Source organism: Sarcophilus harrisii, chromosome 4 (genome assembly GCF_902635505.1).
Source record: "Sarcophilus harrisii chromosome 4, mSarHar1.11, whole genome shotgun sequence".
Classification (NCBI taxonomy): Eukaryota; Metazoa; Chordata; class Mammalia; order Dasyuromorphia; family Dasyuridae; genus Sarcophilus; species Sarcophilus harrisii.
In genome coordinates this window covers 217,979,693-217,998,500 of record NC_045429.1, presented here as the reverse complement: position 1 = coordinate 217,998,500, position 18,808 = coordinate 217,979,693, and the positions used below count along the sequence as shown (strand labels likewise).

The window sequence follows — 18,808 nt, the reverse complement described above, 5'->3', positions numbered from 1 at the left end:
TTCAACAAACAATTAAAAAGATCCTTGATTACAGTAATCTATAAATCTTACCTCTCCTTCAATATGCACAAGAATATACTCTGGATGAAGACGTTTCCTGATTCTCTCTCAACAAACATATATATACATACACATGTCCTCCCTTCTCCCTCTACTTCTACTCTCATCTCCTCATAAACAGCAGATAAACACCTTATCACTTATCTCTGGGATTCTTCTTTATTTAATATTCACCAACTCTACTGACCCACTGTCAAGGACCCTGTCAAGGACCCTGTCAAGGACCTAGTGCAGAAAGATGTTTCAGTTTCTTTTCACCTCTAAGGGAAATGGGAAATGTGGAAAGGAGGGAAAGCAATAGAAAGCAGCTGAAAACAATAAAGTCTTTGCCTACTTGAATTGTGCTTGGAATCAGTCCTATATACAAATAGTTCTTTGAAGAGGTAGATGACATACTATGAAAACATATATGTGCAAAATGAAAATTAATATATAATTGCTATACTTAGGTCTACAGTGATTGCTAGTCATTCAACAAAAAAGGAGAATAATGACTAAGAAAAATATAACTCTATAAAATTACATCTGTTGTCAAGATTAAATCTTGCTCTCAAAAGTGGAGGCCCCAAATTCTCCCACCTCCTCCTTAATGCACTCAAAAACCATGTCCAAATGATTGTAAACTAAACAATTGTAAGTTAAACAGTCAAATATCAAAAAGTATCTGTACTTCAATTAAAGGCTTAAGAAGTGGGTGAATTCTCTGACAGAAAAATTCACTTATGTTACCAAATTTTCCAAAAATTACAATTGAGATTTGACTATGCCAAGAGCTAACATGGTGCTTTATACATAGTAGGTACTCTACAAACTTTTGTTATTAAAAAAAAAAAAAAAAAAAAACCTCTTGTCCTAGCATTCTCCCCTCCATTCAGTTCTAAATGACTTCAGTACAGAGATAATATGGAATCACTGAGCCAGTTAGATGGCCTGCACACAAGTTGCAGATGTGCTATTTACAACTGACAGTGGCAAGTTTTAAAATTCAGTTTCTTCTACAAAATGGCTAACTACCTAGCTAACGGGATGGTTGTGGAGGAAAACACTTTAAAAATCTAATATATTATACTTCAACAACAATACTAGATGATGACCAGTCCTGATGGATCAGGCCATCCTCAGCAACGAGATCAACCAAATCATTTCTAATGGAGCAGTAATGAACTGAACTAGCTATACCCAGAAAAAGAACTCTGGGAGATGACTAAAAACCATTACATTGAATTCCCAGTCCCTATATTTATGCACACCTGCATCTTTGATTTCCTTCACAAGCTAATTGTACAATAATTCAGAGTCTGATTCTTTTTGTACAGCAAAATAATGTTTTGGTCATGTATACTTATTGTGTATCTAAGTTATATTTTAATATATTTAACATCTACTGGTCATCCTGCCATTTAGGAGGGGTGGGGGGTAAGAGGTGAAAAATTGGAACAAGAGGTTTGGCAATTGTTAATGCTGTAAAGTTACCCATGTATATATCCTGTAAATTAAAGGCTATTAAATAAAAAAAAAAATAAAAATAAAAAATAAAAAATAAAATCTAATATATTATACAAGGTGAGCAATCATTATTATTCTCATGCTAAATGGTTTCCAACTGTTATGAAGGGGTGATTATAATCTTCCAGATCACCTTAAAATTATAAAATATACTAAAAGAATATGCCTGACAGCCCTTTTTGTAGTGGCTAAAAACTGGAAACTGAATGGATGTCCATCAGTTGGAGAATGGTTGAATAAATTGTGGTATATGAAAATTATGGAATATTACTGTTCTGTAAGAAATGACCAACAGGATAATTTCAGAAAGGCCTGGAGAGACTTACATGAACTGATGCTGAGTGAAATGAGCAGGACCAGGAGATCATTATATACTTCAACAACAATACTATATGATGACCAGTTCTGATGGATCAGGCCATCCTCAGCAACGAGATCAACCAGATCATTTCTAATGGAGCAGTAATGAACTGAACTAGCTATGCCCAGAAAAAGAACTCTGGGAGATGACTAAAAACCATTACATTGAATTCCTAATCCTATATTTATGCACACCTGCATTTTTGATTTCCTTCACAAGCTAATTGTACAATATTTCAGAGTCTGATTCTTTTTCTACAACAAAATAACGTTTTGGTCGGGTATACTTATTGTGTATCTAATTTATATTTTAATATATTTAACATCTACTGGTCATCCTGCCATCTAGGGGGGGGTGGGGAGGGGTAAAGGTGAAAAATTGGAACAAGAGGTTTGGCAATTGTTAATGCTGTAAAATTACCCATGTATATATCCTGTAAATAAAAGGCTATTAAATTAAAAAAAAAAAAAAAAAAAAAAAAGAATATGCCTGAAAAGCTAAAAATATTTAAGTAATCTGTCTCCAATGAAGTTCTCTGATGCCTTGAAATAGAGTGGTAATGATCTAGGTTCTCTGAAGATAAACAAATTCAAGAAGAACTTCAAAGAGGAGCGCAAGTTCTGGTAATTCCTACCAAATTAGGTTTCAACTTAAAGATCTGGCAACAGAGTGTTTATCCCCTAAATTCAAGCCTAAATAAGTTCTGAGAAGCTAATCATAAGAAGACCAGATATTTAATTTTTTTTGGTCAAAGCAATTCATAAAGATGACCCAAGTACAAAGAGGTTATCCTCTGCACTGCCCAAACTAATGAATCAAGGATATTCTGATTTAAAAGCAAGTGAAAGATGATATATCAGAAACATTAGCATTTAATTAAATTTTTAATTAATATACCATATCACGAATCCTAAAAACTGACAGAGCCTGAAACCAAAAGAGCTTCATTCAAAATTTACCAAGAACTGAAGACCTTGGCAAAATAAATATAAAAATATACCATCAAAAATTTTCTATCTCTATTATAAAACATCTCTTTCCCATTTAGAATGTGAAAATTTACCTCCAATCCATCTTCTCAACCAAGAAGGCACATATGAGGAAACCAGTTCTATTGAAACCATGAGTACAGTGAACACCTAGAAAACAAAAACAGCTCTAGTTTTAAAAAATAAACAAGTTGATTTAGAGTTCCAACTTTCCATTTAAAAATCTCAGTCCATAACAAATACAAGTTCAATAGTTCTTTTGTCAAAAAAAAAAAAAAAAAAGTAAAAGAATTCAGCTCCTGGTGCAGTATCAGTAGAGTAAGATCAATTCATATAACCATTCACAAGCTCTCCCACTCTTCCTAAAGGCCACTTTTTTAAGATAGATATAAGAATGTAATCCAAAGCAACACTGTACCTTTATTTCTTCTAAAAACTCACTTGCTACGATGGTCTATCTGTCAGATCTTTGGAAAAAAGAGGAATTTATGGCCACAGAGAACATTATGAAATGCAAAATAAATTATTTTGATTACAATTTAAAAAATTTTTGTACAAACAAAACCAATGCAGCCAAGATTAGAAAGGAAGCAGAAAGCTGGGAAACAATCTTTTCTGATAAAGTATTTCTGACAATGGCTTCATTTCTAAAATATATAGAGAACTGACTCAAATTTAAATTTAAAAGAATACAAGTCACTCCCCAATTGATAAATGGTCAAAGAATATGAACAGATAATTTTCAAATAGAAAAATTAAAGCTATTTCTAATAATATTTTTAAAATGTTCTAAATCATTGTTTATAAGAGAAATGCAAATTAAAACAATTCTGTGGTACCACTCCACACCTATCAGATTACCTAAAATGACAGAAAAAGACAATGATACATGTTGGAAGGGATGTGGGAAAATTGGGAAACTAATGCAGAGCTGTTAGAGTTGTGAACTGATCCACCATTCTACAGAGGAATTTGAAATTATGGTCAAAAGGCTATCAAACTGCATACCCTTTGATCTAGCAGTCTTACTATTGGATCTGTATCCTCAAGAGATACATTCCCTTTCATAAGAAAAGGAAAAGAACCCACAAATGCAAAAACGTTTGTAGTAGCTTTTTTTATAGTGGTAAGGAAATGGAAATTGAGTGGATGCCCATCAAGTGGAGAATGGTTGAATAAAGTTATGGTATATGAAAGTAATGGAATATTATTGCTCTATAAGAAGCGATAGACAGACTGATCTCAGAAAAGCCTGGAAAGACTTCCATAAACTGATTTGAGTGAAAGGAGCACAATTAAGAGAATAGTGTGAACAATAAGAACAAGATTATGTGATGATCAACTGTGATGAACTTGGTTCTTCTCAGCAATGACATGATTCAAGCCAATCTCAATAGACTTAGGATGGAAAATGTCATCTGCATCCAGAGACAGAACTATGAAGACTGAATGTGGATTGAAGCATGTATTTTCATCCTTTTTTGTTTGTTTGTTCATTTGTTTTCTTGTGTTTTTTTTTTCCCCCTTTTTGGTCTGATTTTTCTTGTGCAATAAGACAAATATGGAAATATGTTTAAAAAGACAGCATATATTTAACCTATATCAGATTGCTTACTGTCTTGGGGAAAGGGGAAGGGAGGAAGAAAAATTTGAAACACAAAAGTCTTACAAAAATGAATGCTGAAAACTGTCTTTACATGTATTTGGAAAAATAAAATACTTTTGAGGAAAAAAAAAATAAAACCTGACTTGCTTCTTCCAGAACAGGATTGGGAAACATTCAGCTTGGAGCCCATATAAAAGCACTAAAAGCTAAAAACAACCTTTCAGAGCCTCTATGTCAATAATTTTGTATGATATGCAAATGCTGTTATAAATATCCAAATGGCCCTTGGCAGAAGAAAGGTTCCCTACCCCTGTTCTAAAATTACAGTATCAAAGCATTTCGTGTACATTTTTTTTACATATGAAATATTTAGTTTGTTTCCAGTTAACTGATGTTTCTCACTACTATGTAGGACAGTGCTGATCTACAGTGGTAAAGGGAATTTCCTTACTGTGAGTTCCCAATATAAATTAAATCATGGCAGGGGGGAGGGAAGCTGCAAAATATTATACATTCAGTAGGTTTTATTAGGCCCATTTTACAGATGAAGGAAGGGTCAGAGAGGTTAACTGATTCATGCATTGTCATTCAGCTGATAAGTAGAATAGATGAAGGAACTCAGACTCAATTTAGTATCATTTTTACTATAACACTTGCCTCACAATTAGTTGGTAAATTTAACAATTACAACAATAAACCAGTAGATATTAAGGACAACTCATTGGTGTACTACAATTTATGGATTCTTTTCATTTTCCTTTTTTGAAAATTGACAAAATTTGTCCTTTGGACCTTGGGCATTTCCCATTACTCACATCTTTCAGATATTACTGATAGTTTATAAGTATTTTATTGTATAAAAATAAGTATTTTTTTAATACTTTAAATAGTTTAGTAGTCAAAATGACTAGTTATTAAAGTTGTTCTTAAAACAATATTGCTGAAAATGTCTGTGGCAGCCTTTTTTTGTAGTGGCTAGAAACTGGAAATTGAATGGATACCCATTAATTGGAGAATGGCTAGGTAAATTGTGGTATATGAATGTTATGGAATATTATTGTTCTGTAAGAAATGACCAGCAGGATGAATACAGAGAGGCTTGGAGAGACTTACATGAACTGATGCTGAGTGAAATGAGCAGAACCAGGAGATCATTATACACTTCAATAACAATACTATATGAGGATAAATTCTTATATCTTTGGCAATGAGAAGATCCAATTCAGTTCCAATTGATCAATGATGAAGAGAACCAGCTACACCCAGAGAAAGAACACAGGGAAATGAATGTGGACTACTTCCATTTCTGTTTTTCTTCCCAGGTTATTTTTACCTTTCTGAATCCAATTTTTCTTGGGCAACAAGAGAACTGTACAAATATGTACACATATGTTATATTTAAGATATACTTTAACATGTTTAACATGTATGAGACTGCCTGCCATCTAGGGGAGAGGGTGAAGGGAAGGAAGGAAGGAAGGGAAAAGGTGGAACAGAAGTGATTTTAAGGGACAATGTTGAAAAATTACCCATGCATATGTTTCGTCAATAAAAAGCTATAATTAAAAGACAAAAAAAAAAAAAAATATTTCTGTTACTATATACAATGCTCTCTTAATTTTGTTCATTTTGTCTTTACTATTTCATACAAGTCTATCCATATTTTTCTAAGATCATCAAGCTATTGAAATTTTAGCAAAACATTGGACAAAATCTCTAATGATTTTAAAGTGAGGGAGAAGTAGAGGTATAAAATGAGAAAATTAAATAGATTTGAAACTTATTGGGTGGATAAATCAAATAATTCCATTTAAAACAGTTCCATGTAAACTTGGAAGAAGATATCCAGAGAAGTATTGGAAGAATTTTTGCCAAACTCTAGTTACAATGATTAGATGAATAAGAGAATGAGCATTTATTAAATACTTGCTATGCACAAAACTCAGTAAATAAGTGCTAGGGGGACAAGAAGAAAAGCAAAAACAGCTCCTGCTCACAATGAGATTCCTTTCTAATGCACTCTAATGGAGATTATATAGATAAGATTTCAGAATCAATTAAGATAATAAATCTTCAGACTGCAGTAGCAAATCAGATGATACATATTCTTTAATGTTGTTTTCACTGATAAAAATCATGGCCCTTTCTGATGTTGAATTATTTGACCATGGTAGGATGTTTCCTAAATAGGGAAAGAAAAAAAAAAAAAAAACACAGGTCCAATAAAAACAAAAAAATTACAGTAGACAGAAGCAAGGTCAGGTAATGAAGATTATTCAAAAATCAAGGCCTATGGTGATTAAGAACTTTCTTTTCCAGCTTTTAAAAAACTGTGGCTTCTGAGAAAGTAAGGCTCTGGAAACTGAAAAAACAATTGCCAGGTCACATCTCCACAGAGGCTTCTTTCAGGAATGATGGTTTCAGGGACTGAACTTGAAGCAGGACTGGTGATTTAGGGGTACTGTCACTGCCAAAGTTAATGCCCAATTTTTGGCAAATGTTCATAATTAGTATGGAAGGAGGGAGGGAGAGACAAGCCAGGTGGGCCTTTCTCCATGGTGATTACTTGGCTGCAACTGGTTGGAAACTGAGCCTGAAATCTGAGAGGTACTTCTCCACCTAAGGTGCTTAGGTTCAAGGACTTGTACTATTCTCAACCAAAAAGTAAGGGGAAGTAGTGGTTGAGGTGATGGCTTATCTAGCACATGCTTCCTCCAATCTCTTATAGTTCTTTGCTTAAACCTTTTCAACCTATCAGACATAGAGATGGACTGCTTATCTAACTTGCTGATAACCCAGAATACCTAGAAGTAACTGACCTACTACATGAGTGAATCTTGCATTCAAAAAGGCACTATCAGGCTAGCATGTCAGGCCAAACTAAATAAGGTAAAATTTATTACAGATAAAGGGTAATCTTGCATGTGAGTTCAAAAAAACCAACTTTGTAGTGATAATATGGGAAAGGTGTGACTAGATAATAGCTTATCTAAAAACAAAAGATGGAGATTTTAGTGATTTTGCAAGCTCAGCATGAACAGTATAATGCAATTGTCCAGGACTAAGGAAGCAATAGTGCTAGTGGTTAGTCCATATTTGGAATATTATATTCCATGCTAGAGCACCATATTCTGGAAAGGACATTGCGAAGTCTGACCTTAATAAAAGGATTTGAAAGGCTCAATTTCATGAGATGTAATGATCACTTAAAGGAACTATGGATATTTATTCTGGAGAAGGCTTAAGGGAAAATGATGGTTGTCCTGAAATATCTTAAGTACTGTCATACAAAAAAGGGATTAGATTTGTTCTGCTTTTTCCAAAACATGGATGCAACATCATTTGTTGATTATGTTGTACAAATATAAAATAGACTTCACTTACTATATATGACTAACAAAATATTAAGTCCTATAAATGCCAATATTTATTCAACTTGTTATTTTAATCAAATACTTGAATTAAATAGCCATGTATAAGAGACTGAACATCTCTAAACTAAGAAAGACTAGAAATGCTAATTATTCCTGACATGAGGTTAAAGAGCTACACTGGTAAATTCTCAGTTAAAAATTTCCCAGTAAGTTAAAATATTATCACTAAACCTAAAACAATAACTGATCATCAGATATAAAGAAAGCTTATGAGCCACAAAAATGAATGTTTTTATATAAAGTATTCCTAAAGTGAACCAGGTGTTTTAAAAGGTAAATCTTATATAGTTAGTGCTCTATAAAGGTGCCCTTTCTGATGTTGAATTATTTGACCGTGGTAGGTTAGGGGGTGTTTCCTCACTGGGAGTTCCCTATATAGAAAAAAAAAAACACAGGTCCAACAAAAACAAAAAAATTACAGTAGACAGAAGCAAGTCACACAGTCAAGCCAACAAACTATCTTGTAGAAAAAGACAGATAAAGAGAGAAACATTATCACATAATGCAAGATTACAGAGAAGCGTAAACAAGTTTTTCAATCATACCTATAAGTTCAGGAGGATTCTTCTCATTAAAACGTTCACATAGACGAATGAAAGTATCTGTGTTCTCAGCTGTAGGGCATTCCCCATGGCTAGTAACACAAAAGAAAAAAAGGTTGGAAAAAAAGTAAAAGATTTAAAAATTCATTACAACCTTATCAACTTGGGGGAAAAAAATGATACATTAACATTAACCTACCCTTTACACTGAAGCTTTATATATTTGATCCCTTCTTTTTCAATGTCATTTCTGTCATAAAATCTTGTAGTATTTGTCAAATCTACTAAAAGACCCATTTTAACCTAAAAAAGGAAAAACATATTGTTACAAGTCATTAAACAGTTGTTTTTCATTTGTCAAAAGATTTGGGGCTTATACAGAGGGAGATAGGTGGCTCTGTGGATACAGTGCTAGGCCTGGAGTCAGGAAGACCTGAGTTCAAATGTGACCTCAGACACTATGATCCTGGTAAATCAATTAAAACTCTGTTTGCCTTAATCCATTGGAGAAGGAAATGGCAAACCACCCTAGTATCTTTAACAAGAAAAGCCTATGGACAGAACTGGTGCGCTATGGTCAATGGGGTTATGAAAAATCAGACACAACTGAACAACTATACCTATAAATGAAAACACAAATTTCAAACTTATATCTGGAAAAAAATCCATGCTTACCATGTTATTTTACTATTTTTAAAAAATTATTCACCAGTATCTAAAGAGCAGAAGGCTGAGAACCTAAGCAGAAAACATGGATAGGTAGACACAGTTGATTAGTTGACATCACTCATTTAGGATCAAAAAAGAATACCACCACCATTTGTTAATGTATTTATCACCTATCCCAGCATTTAAACAGCCTATAAGAGTGGAATTAACAGGGAATTAAATAATACTACTAGCATCTGGTTATTAAGAGCAATCTAGTCACTCACTAACAAAGAAAAAACCATGGATATTTTCTTTCTCCAATAAATCTGCCTAATTATGATTACTCTATACTTTTTGGAATAGAATAAACCTTTAGTTAATAGTCCTAAAAAACAGGAATGATTATTTTTAAAAATGTAATTGAAACTAAGCAATTAGATAAATAAGTATCATTGTAGTGCTAGACATGACAAAGCTCGGGATTAACATGAAAAAAATTTTATTTTCCTACCATACTTTCAAACCATTTTTCACAATATACTTACAAACACATAAGGTCAGCCACCATTCTTAGCTAAAATATCTCAAATAATAATAAAAATTGATAAAAAATATTCCACTTCTCTCTTATTTTGGGGATTACTTTGTATATAAAATGCAATTAACAAATACACTTAGTAATAAATAAACACTGAATAAATATTTGTAGAGTTAAATTTAAGACTTATTATCCCTTTTATAACACAATCAATAGGAATTATGATAGCAATAGAAGTGATATAATAACTACCATGCATATAATCCATTAAATCCATTGGCAAAATATTTTACATGTGATTTCACTATACTACAACCCTATTAAGATAAGTGCTATTAATATTCCTATTTTATAGATAAAGAAACTGGAGCTAGAGAAGTTAAGTGACTTACTCAGGGTCATACAGCTAGTCTAAGGTATGATTCATACTCAGGTCTTCCTAACTCCAAGTCTAAATACTTTCTCTACTATTCCACATAGCTGCCTCATAAATTGGGTACAAAAAGCAACACAAAGGATCCCAAGTATAGCTAGATAAGAGCTGCAGATAACCCATGTGAGGCACATAATTTTAAAATATCTTTAAGTGTAAATTGAATCTAGTCAATTAAACAAGATAAGCAGTGTGAAAGAGGGGCAAGAAAGCTGGCCTTAAAACCAAGATAAATTGGTTTTTAAACCTGCCTCTGACATATATTGGCTGGGCTACGTGAAGCAGAGTAAGTCCCTCAACCTCTTACAACCCAAGCAATAAGAGTGTAAATTGCACAGAAGACCCTGACCTCTCAGTAAAGGGAATTACCTCAGCCAGTTCCCTATACAAATAAAATCCTAGCGTCAGCCCCTACTTAAGTAAAGGATATTAAAGTTATTTCAAAATCAGTGTAGATAAAAAATTATATCAATAAAGTTCATTCCATTCTTAAAACAAATATAAAAAATAGAGAAGGGCAACAAGCTGTTACCTATATTTATATCAAAAATTTTCTTTTACCTTTAGGCTCTTCAGATAGTTGGAGAGCATACTAGGATGGAACCGATTCTCTTCGGCAACTTGGCTATCATATCTTGGTCCTAACATAGTCTTCAGAGGTAAGAATTTCCCTAAACAAAGTAAAATAGATGACAGTGCTTAATAAATATTTATTAATTAAATGTTAAGACTCCAAATTGGCTTAGTAGTCTTTCAAGTCTTCTAAAATAGGTTTCAAACACTGTCACATGTGGTCCATAATTCTCCTAATACAGCTGAAATAGATTAAAAATTAGAAAGTAACATAATAAATAAAAATACAACAGAACATTAACAGTATTAATAGGTGGTTTTCTAAGTCAATATACATCTAACAAGGATCCTTATTTGTATATGAATTGATGTCACTACTCTACAAGACAAAGTAAAAGGTACTTGTAAACAAAATTTTTCACTCTAATGTTTCTTTTAGAATATAAATAATACTAATAAAACAAAACTGAATTCTGCATCATTATAATAATCAAATTTGATCCCAGAAAAAGTTGAGAAAACGAACTTCTCTCCATTATAGGAGAGACTATGAATGTGGAATATTGCATTTGCTTTTAGACATGGTTGATATGCTGAACAGCTTTAATTCTACTACCACAAACCCTTCTTCTCCCACCTTCTTATTAGAAAGTCATTGTTATAAAGAACGGTTCACTCACAGGGAAGAAGGCAAGGCTTTATTCAGAGGGCAATTTAATACAAAATCAAAAGAAATCAGTAAAGAGGGTTTTTTAAATAGCAAAGTGAAATAAAAGAAGCCATCTTTGAATGTTTAAATAATCCAAAAATTAGCATTAAAATAAGATAGCATTTGTAAAATGCTTACCACAATGCCCATGTATAGTATGAGTTAAATAAATTTTTAATTCTTTTCTCTTCCTTTGTATCCCCAGGGTTTTATACAGGGACTGGCACACAGAAGATGTGCTTAATAAATGCTCATTGATTTGAATTTTCAATGCAAATATTAAGTGTGAAACACTAGTTCTCTCTAATCTTTGGGTTCCATTCAATCAACAAACTTTCATTAGGTATACTTTACTGCAAGGCATCATGCTAAACCTTAGCAAAGCAGACAATAAATGAAACAGTATCTATCATTTTACACTCTACTTACTTTCTACCAACATGTATACAAGTATATAATATATAACAGAATTTGTGCTACTCAGGGATACTATATATATATATATATATATAAAATAATCGTTGCTCCATCCTTCAGAGTCAAAGATAAAAGAAAATGCTAAATTTCAGAAGGCTATCATGAAATGTTTAACGAACTGATGACGAAAAAGTGCAATGGCCCATTCTGGAAGAGAATTAGAAATTATACTTTTAAAAATACCAGCAAATTGAACTTTAATCCAGTGATACAACTTGACATTAACTCCCAAGAATGCCAAAGACAAGGAAAAGATCTCATACACAGACATGAATGTTTATAGCAGCCCTTTTTTTTTTAAAGCAAAGAATGAAAAATAAAACAGGTGTTCATGGTTATATATTTGAACAAGTGTGGTATATGAATCAAACAGTGCCTTAAGATATTAATCAGAACTGATGCTGAGTGAAATGAGCAGGACCAGGAGATCATTATATACTTCAACAACAATATTATATGATGACCAGTTCTGATGGACCTGGCCATCCTCAGCAACGAGATCAACCAAATCATTTCTAATGGAGCAGTAATGAACTGAACCAGCTATGCCCAGAGAAAGAACTCTGGGAGATGACTAAAAACCGTTACATTAAATTCCCAATCCCTATATTTATGCACACCTGCATTTTTGATTTCCTTCACAAGCTAATTGTACAATATTTCAGAGTCTGATTCTTTTTGTACAGCAAAAAAACGTTTTGGTCATGTATACTTATTGTGTATCTAATTTATATTTTAATATATTTAACATCTACTGGTCATCCTGCCATCTAGGGGAGGGGGTGGGGGGGTAAGAGGTGAAAAATTGGAACAAGAGGTTTAGCAATTGTTAATGCTGTAAAGTTACCCATGCATATAACCTGTAAATAAAAGGCTATTAAATAAAAATAATAAGATATTAATCAGATGAAAAATTCAGAAAAATCTGGCAAGACTTTTTTGTAAGGACTGATTCAGCGCAAAGTAGCCTAAATCAGTAAAATAAATTACGCTATGCTCCCCATAATATAAAGTAAAACAAAAGATCTATAATACAGTAAATAATGAAGACTAGAGGACTGATAATGCAGCATGCACGCCTCCTGTATCTTAATGCTGAGGTGGCAAACTAGATGCAGAAGGAGGCTTACGTTTTCTATAGGACTGATATGACTGACATGTTGATGCATTCTGCCTGACAACTCCGTAATGGGAGGGTTCTAAGAAGAGAAGGGAGATGGTAGGGGGTTAGGGAAATGACAGAGATGGTGTGGATAAAGTGCAGAGCTCCAGACTACTAAGGGAGATCTGGGTTCAAATCCCATCTCTGGAACTAGATATGTGCCAGAAAGGAAAGAGCAGACACAACGGGGGAAGGAGGGGAGAATGCGTGACAGACTGGGCCAAGTTCCAAGGGACTTACGGACTCCTGCTTAGCAGAAGCTCTTAAACGGTTCAGGAGTGGTGGGGTGGGAAGCCCAAGTGCGAGAACTCGCCTACTTCGCGAAATATAGGTACAATCCAGGTACAAACCACCCCCGTCATCCTTCCAGGGCACTCGGAGACAGCAGATGCGCTCGGATCGCCCCCGTTCCCACCGGTGACAGCCCAAGAGCTGAAACCTTCACCCCCGGCCGCCCGCGCCCCCTCCAGGGCGGCGCGTTCGTTACCTGCCACGGGCTGGCCTCGGCGCGGGCAGTGCAGCCACCGCGGCGGGATCTTGTTGTGCGCCATGGCCCCGGACACGGCGGCAGGGCGGCCGGGGCCGCTGCACCCCCGGGGCCCGGAGCTGATCCCCCGTCGGACCCTTCGCCCCGAGCAGCCTCCCCGCCCCGCACGCGAGAGGGGAGGGCGGCGGGTCCCAAACGCTCCTCGCCGCCACCAGGGGAGAGAGCTGCTGCTCCGAGAGCTGCTGCTGCCGCCGCCGCCGCCGCCGCCAACGCGCTGCCCCCTTAGCCCAACGTCCAGTCGCTTCCCGGCGCCACTTTCATTCAGACAGCACTCCACAACAGCCGGCGCAACCACAATGCACCGCAACTTCCGCCGACCCTGCGCCCCGCCCCCTTTCCTCCGTCCCCTTCCGGCCGGCAGGCTTTTCTTTCCGAGGTCAGAAAGGAAAGTCCAACTGCAGTGGGGAAGGAAGAGTTAAAGACCAGGATGGGGTGGGCGTGAGGGCGGAGAGAAATGAGCATAGAGGGGCGGGCCTGGAGTCCTCGGGGCGGGAAAGGGGGCAGAATCTGAGCTTCATTTAAGAACGTTCTTACTCCTCCTACTGCAGCTCCGATTGCGTCCCCCTCCGGTTCTTTCTTCTTCCCACCTTCCTCCCATTCCTCCCTTTCCCTCATCTCCTTCCTCCTCCCCTTTCCCTCCGTGCCCTATCGGCCACGTGCATCTGGTTCTTAAAAGAGAATGGACTGGAATCAAGTCTAGGCTCTGGATTGAATTCGCCAATATCAGTGGTTCCGACCCTAAGACAAACCTTGCCTTTCGAATATTCCTAGGAGGGAAAGCTAGCAAACCTGCCAATCAATAACCCCAGCATCACAAGGGCAAAGCGCTGGGAATACAGAAGGAGGCGAAGCAGTCTTTGCCCCAAGGAACTTATTAGACAAAATGCTAGCAGATGTATACAAAGGAAACTGGAATTATCTGGAATAAACAGGAAAGAATTAAGAAGTAAAACACCGAAATTAAAACGGATTCAAGAAGGCTTCCTCAGAACAGTGGGATTTTAGAGAGGTCAGCAGTCAGAGTAGAGGAAGGAGAGCGTTCCAGGCTTGGAGAACAGCCAGGGCCAAGAGAGGGCTTGTTTTTAGAACAGCCCGATTCACAGAGTTGGGGAGTAAGAAGATTTGAAAGGTTATGAAAACTGGGCTTGTATCCCAAAGAGATTATAAAGAAGGGAAAGGGACCTGTATGTGCACGAATGTTTGTGGCAGCCCTCTTTGTAGTGGCTAAAAACTGGAAACTGAATGGATGTCCATCAGTTGGAGAATGGCTGAATAAATTGTGGTATATGAATATTATGGAATATTACTGTTCTGTAAGAAATGACCAACAGGATGATTTCAGAAAGGCCTGAGAGACTTATGAACTGATGCTAAGGAATGAGCAGGACCAGGAGATCATTATATACTTCAACAACAATACTATATGATGACCAGTTCTGATGGACCTGGCCATCCTCAGCAACGAGATCAACCAAATCATTTCCAATGGAGCAGTAATGAACTGAACCAGCTATGCTCAGAAAAAGAACTCTGGGAGATGACTAAGAACCATTACATTGAATTTAATCCCTATATTTTTGCCCACCTGCATTTTTGATTTCCTTCACAGGCTAATTGTACAATATTTCAGAGTATGATTCTTTTTGTACAGCAAAATAACAGTTTGGTCAAGTATACTTATTGTGTATCTAATTTATATTTTAATGTATTTAACATCTACTGGTCATCCTGCCATCTGGGGGAGGGGCTGGGGGGTAAGAGGTGAAAAATTGGAACAAGAGGTTTGGCAATCGTCAATGCTGTAAAGTTACCCATGCATGTAACCTGTAAATAAAAGGCTATTAAATAAAAATTTTTAAAAAAAGAAAGGTTATGAAAGACTTTGAATGCTTAACAGAGAGCTAGAAAAAAATTGATGCCCAAACTAAAGTGCACAATGGAGGGAAGATTGGTTATTTTTGATTTTTGACTCTTGATTTGATTTGTTCATCCTTTGCAAGTCACTTTGACAGAAGTGAACCCTGAAACTAGATTCAGCTTCTCAGACTCCCAAAAGTCTGGGGGAAAGCATACTTTCCCAGACAAGCCTTTTCCAAGCTAAGCAGCGTCATTCAATTGGAGATCTTGGTCAAATCAACCTGTATTGATCTTTGTGAGTGGCCAGAATGCTCTTCGGGAAATGCCAGGCTCTGGGGAAAAGCCTTCAAAATGATTTTATTCAGTTGGAGATCTGGGCCTGATATTCCTATTAAGTGGCTTGAAACTCCAAGATAAGTACTTTCTTTTCAATTGGAAATCTAGGCCTGGGGGCATTGACAACATTGAGGGATTCTCATTCAATTTTCAATGGAAGCCGAAGCCTCAGACCTCCAATAAAAGACAATTTTGAACTCCAAATCTTTGCAAAAGTCCAAAGTAGATTATGCTTTGCCAAGGGACCGCTCTTCTTGGTACAGCTGCCTGCCAGGACTCTTACCTGCTGGGAAGATACCTTCTTCTCAGTGATAATCTTTGTTGTTTCTCTGACAGGCCCTTGCCACTGAGGAGTCTGTCTTCCTAGGAAAGCTGGCTTCTCAGTGCCAATAAAAATCCCTTTTGTCATTCAGACTTTTCAGGTTTATGAATTCTTTCAGGTTGAACCTGTGCGCTGACCAAAGGGGATTCTTACATCTCAATTCTCTACCACTAGAACCACATCAACTTCACCTAGTTTTTCATCTGTGGAAAGAGAACTTTTTAGGTTCAGGAATCTGCCTCTGAGTGGGACTTGGTACTCTAGGATGAGCTGCTCCCCAAGGGCAGGTCTAGTAGACAACCCAAGAGGAGCTGGAGAAGGAATTGAATCTGCAGCTGAAGACATTTTTCATGTGCCCAGAAAATGTATACATTCTCTAGAGCAGGCTAGCAGATTGTAAACAATTCCTTGACCCTTTGTCGTTAGAAGAGAGAACTTGCCAATGAAGCAACAACTATAGCAGCAATAATTAAACCTAGATCCTAACCTGGTCTACCTGGAAAGATGCCAAAGGCTTCCTGGAACACTATGCAGAATCTTCTACATTCTTTTCCTAGAGAACTCTGTCTTTCAACTCTGCCTTTCACAATGTCATAGTCATGATTTTTTGTTCTTTTAGCCTTCTTACTCTGAGACAAGTGAGTGTAAGGATGGAGACCTCTGAATCACCCCCCTCCATTTTGTTAAATTGCAGACAATCAAGGGATCCCTTTTACCTGGAGAAACTGAAGTCTGCAAGAGAGATGTGTCCCAGCACATTGAGAAATAAAACTTTTAGTTATCAAACTGTGCATACCCTTTGATCCAGCAGTGTTACTACTGGGATTATATCCCAAAGAGATTATAAAGAAGAGAAAGGGACCTGTATGTGCACGAATGTTTGTGGCAGCCCTTTTTGTAGTGGCTAAAAACTGGAAATTGAATGGATGTCCATCAGTTGGAGAATGGCTGAATAAATTGTGGTATATGAATATGGAATATTACTGTTCTGTAAGAAATGACCAACAGGATGATTTCAGAAAGGCCTGGAGAGACTTACACGAACTGATGCTGAGTGAAATGAGCAGGACCAGGAGATCATTATATACTTCAACAACAATACTATATGATGACCAGTTCTGATGGACCAGGCCATCCTCAGCAACGAGATCAACCAAATCATTTCTAATGGAGCAGTAATGAACTGAACAGCTATGCCCAGAAAATAACTCTGGAGATGACTAAAACCATTACATTGAATTCCCTAATCCCTATATTTATGCACACCTGCATCTTTGATTTCCTTCACAAGCTAATTGGTACAATAATTCAGAGTCTGATTCTTTTTGTACAGCAAAATAATGTTTTGTCATGTATACTTGTGTATCTAAGTTATATTTTAATATATTTAACATCTACTGGTCATCCTGCCATTTGGGGTAAGAGGTGAAAAACTGGAACAAGAGGTTTGGCAATTGTTAATACTGTAAAGTTACCCATGTATATATCCTGTAAATAAAAGGCTATTAAATAAAAAAAAAAAAAAAAAAGAGAAATAAAACTTTTAGTTATCAAACTGTGCATACCCTTTGATCCAGCAGTGTTACTACTGGGATTATATCCCAAAGAGATTATAAAGAAGAGAAAGGGACCTGTATGTGCACGAATGTTTGTGGCAGCCCTTTTTGTAGTGGCTAAAAACTGGAAATTGAATGGATGTCCATCAGTTGGAGAATGGCTGAATAAATTGTGGTATATGAATATTATGGAATATTACTGTTCTGTAAGAAATGACCAACAGGATGATTTCAGAAAGGCCTGGAGAGACTTACACGAACTGATGCTGAGTGAAATGAGCAGGACCAGGAGATCATTATATACTTCAACAACAATACTATATGATGACCAGTTCTGATGAACCAGGCCATCCTCAGCAACGAGATCAACCAAATCATTTCTAATGGAGCAGTAATGAACTGAACTCAGCTATGCCTAGAAAAAGAACTCTGGGAGATGACTAAAACCATTACATTGAATTCCTAATCCCTATATTTATGAACACCTGCATTTTGATTTCCTTCACAAGCTAATTGTAGCAATATGTCAGAGTCTGATTCTTTTGTACAGCAAAATAACTTTTGGTCATGTATACTTATTGTGTATCTAATTTATATTTTAATATATTTAACATCTACTGGTCATCCTGCCATCTAGGGAGGGTGGGGGTAAGAGGTGAAAATTGGAACAAGAGGTTTGGCAATTGTTAATGCTGTAAAGTTACCTATGCATATATCCTGTAAATAAAAGGCTATTAAATTAAAAAAAAAAAAAAAAGTTTTTTTCCATAAAAAAAAAAGAGAGAAATAAAACTTTTAAATGGAGGAATAAGGAAAGGAAGCAGAATCTCAACCATACATCAAGTATATAGTTAAAAATAGTCATTATAAATATTTACCTGTTCTGGTAGGGAGACCAGGTAGGTATGAGAATGGGTGATCAAAGAATAGCTTCTTCTTCTGGGCCTGCTGGCTGTTTCATTGTATACCCCATAAACCATGTATATATATTTTTTAAAAAATCTAAATTTTTGTACCAACTATTTTAAAATATTCCAACTGAAAATAAATGGATTCATGTTGTAGGAAAGAGGAATGAATTGCCAATATCTTTGCTCATGGAGCTTTAACTTCTTCCTTTACAATGCTAGCTTCAAGAACTCTCCTCAA

At 36.1% G+C, this 18,808-nt stretch overlaps 1 protein-coding gene across 3 annotated transcripts in view; it reads right to left on the bottom strand.

The window, feature by feature from the left end:
• The window catches only part of RNGTT (RNA guanylyltransferase and 5'-phosphatase), a 368,631-nt gene that overhangs the window by 299,166 nt on the left and 50,657 nt on the right, over nucleotides 1-18,808 (bottom strand). The window contains exons 1-5 of one of the 3 annotated variants that reach the window (XM_031964538.1): nucleotides 13,529-13,850; nucleotides 10,682-10,791; nucleotides 8,698-8,801; nucleotides 8,502-8,590; nucleotides 2,991-3,066 (exon numbers count right to left, since the gene is read on the bottom strand). In XM_031964538.1, the coding sequence (XP_031820398.1) occupies nucleotides 2,991-3,066; nucleotides 8,502-8,590; nucleotides 8,698-8,801; nucleotides 10,682-10,791; nucleotides 13,529-13,592 (443 nt within the window). In that variant the 5' untranslated portion in view covers nucleotides 13,593-13,850. Of the gene's footprint in view, nucleotides 1-2,990; nucleotides 3,067-8,501; nucleotides 8,591-8,697; nucleotides 8,802-10,681; nucleotides 10,792-13,528; nucleotides 13,851-18,808 lie in introns of those variants that run through there. The other 2 variants (XM_031964537.1, XM_031964539.1) reach the window with 2 other exon arrangements.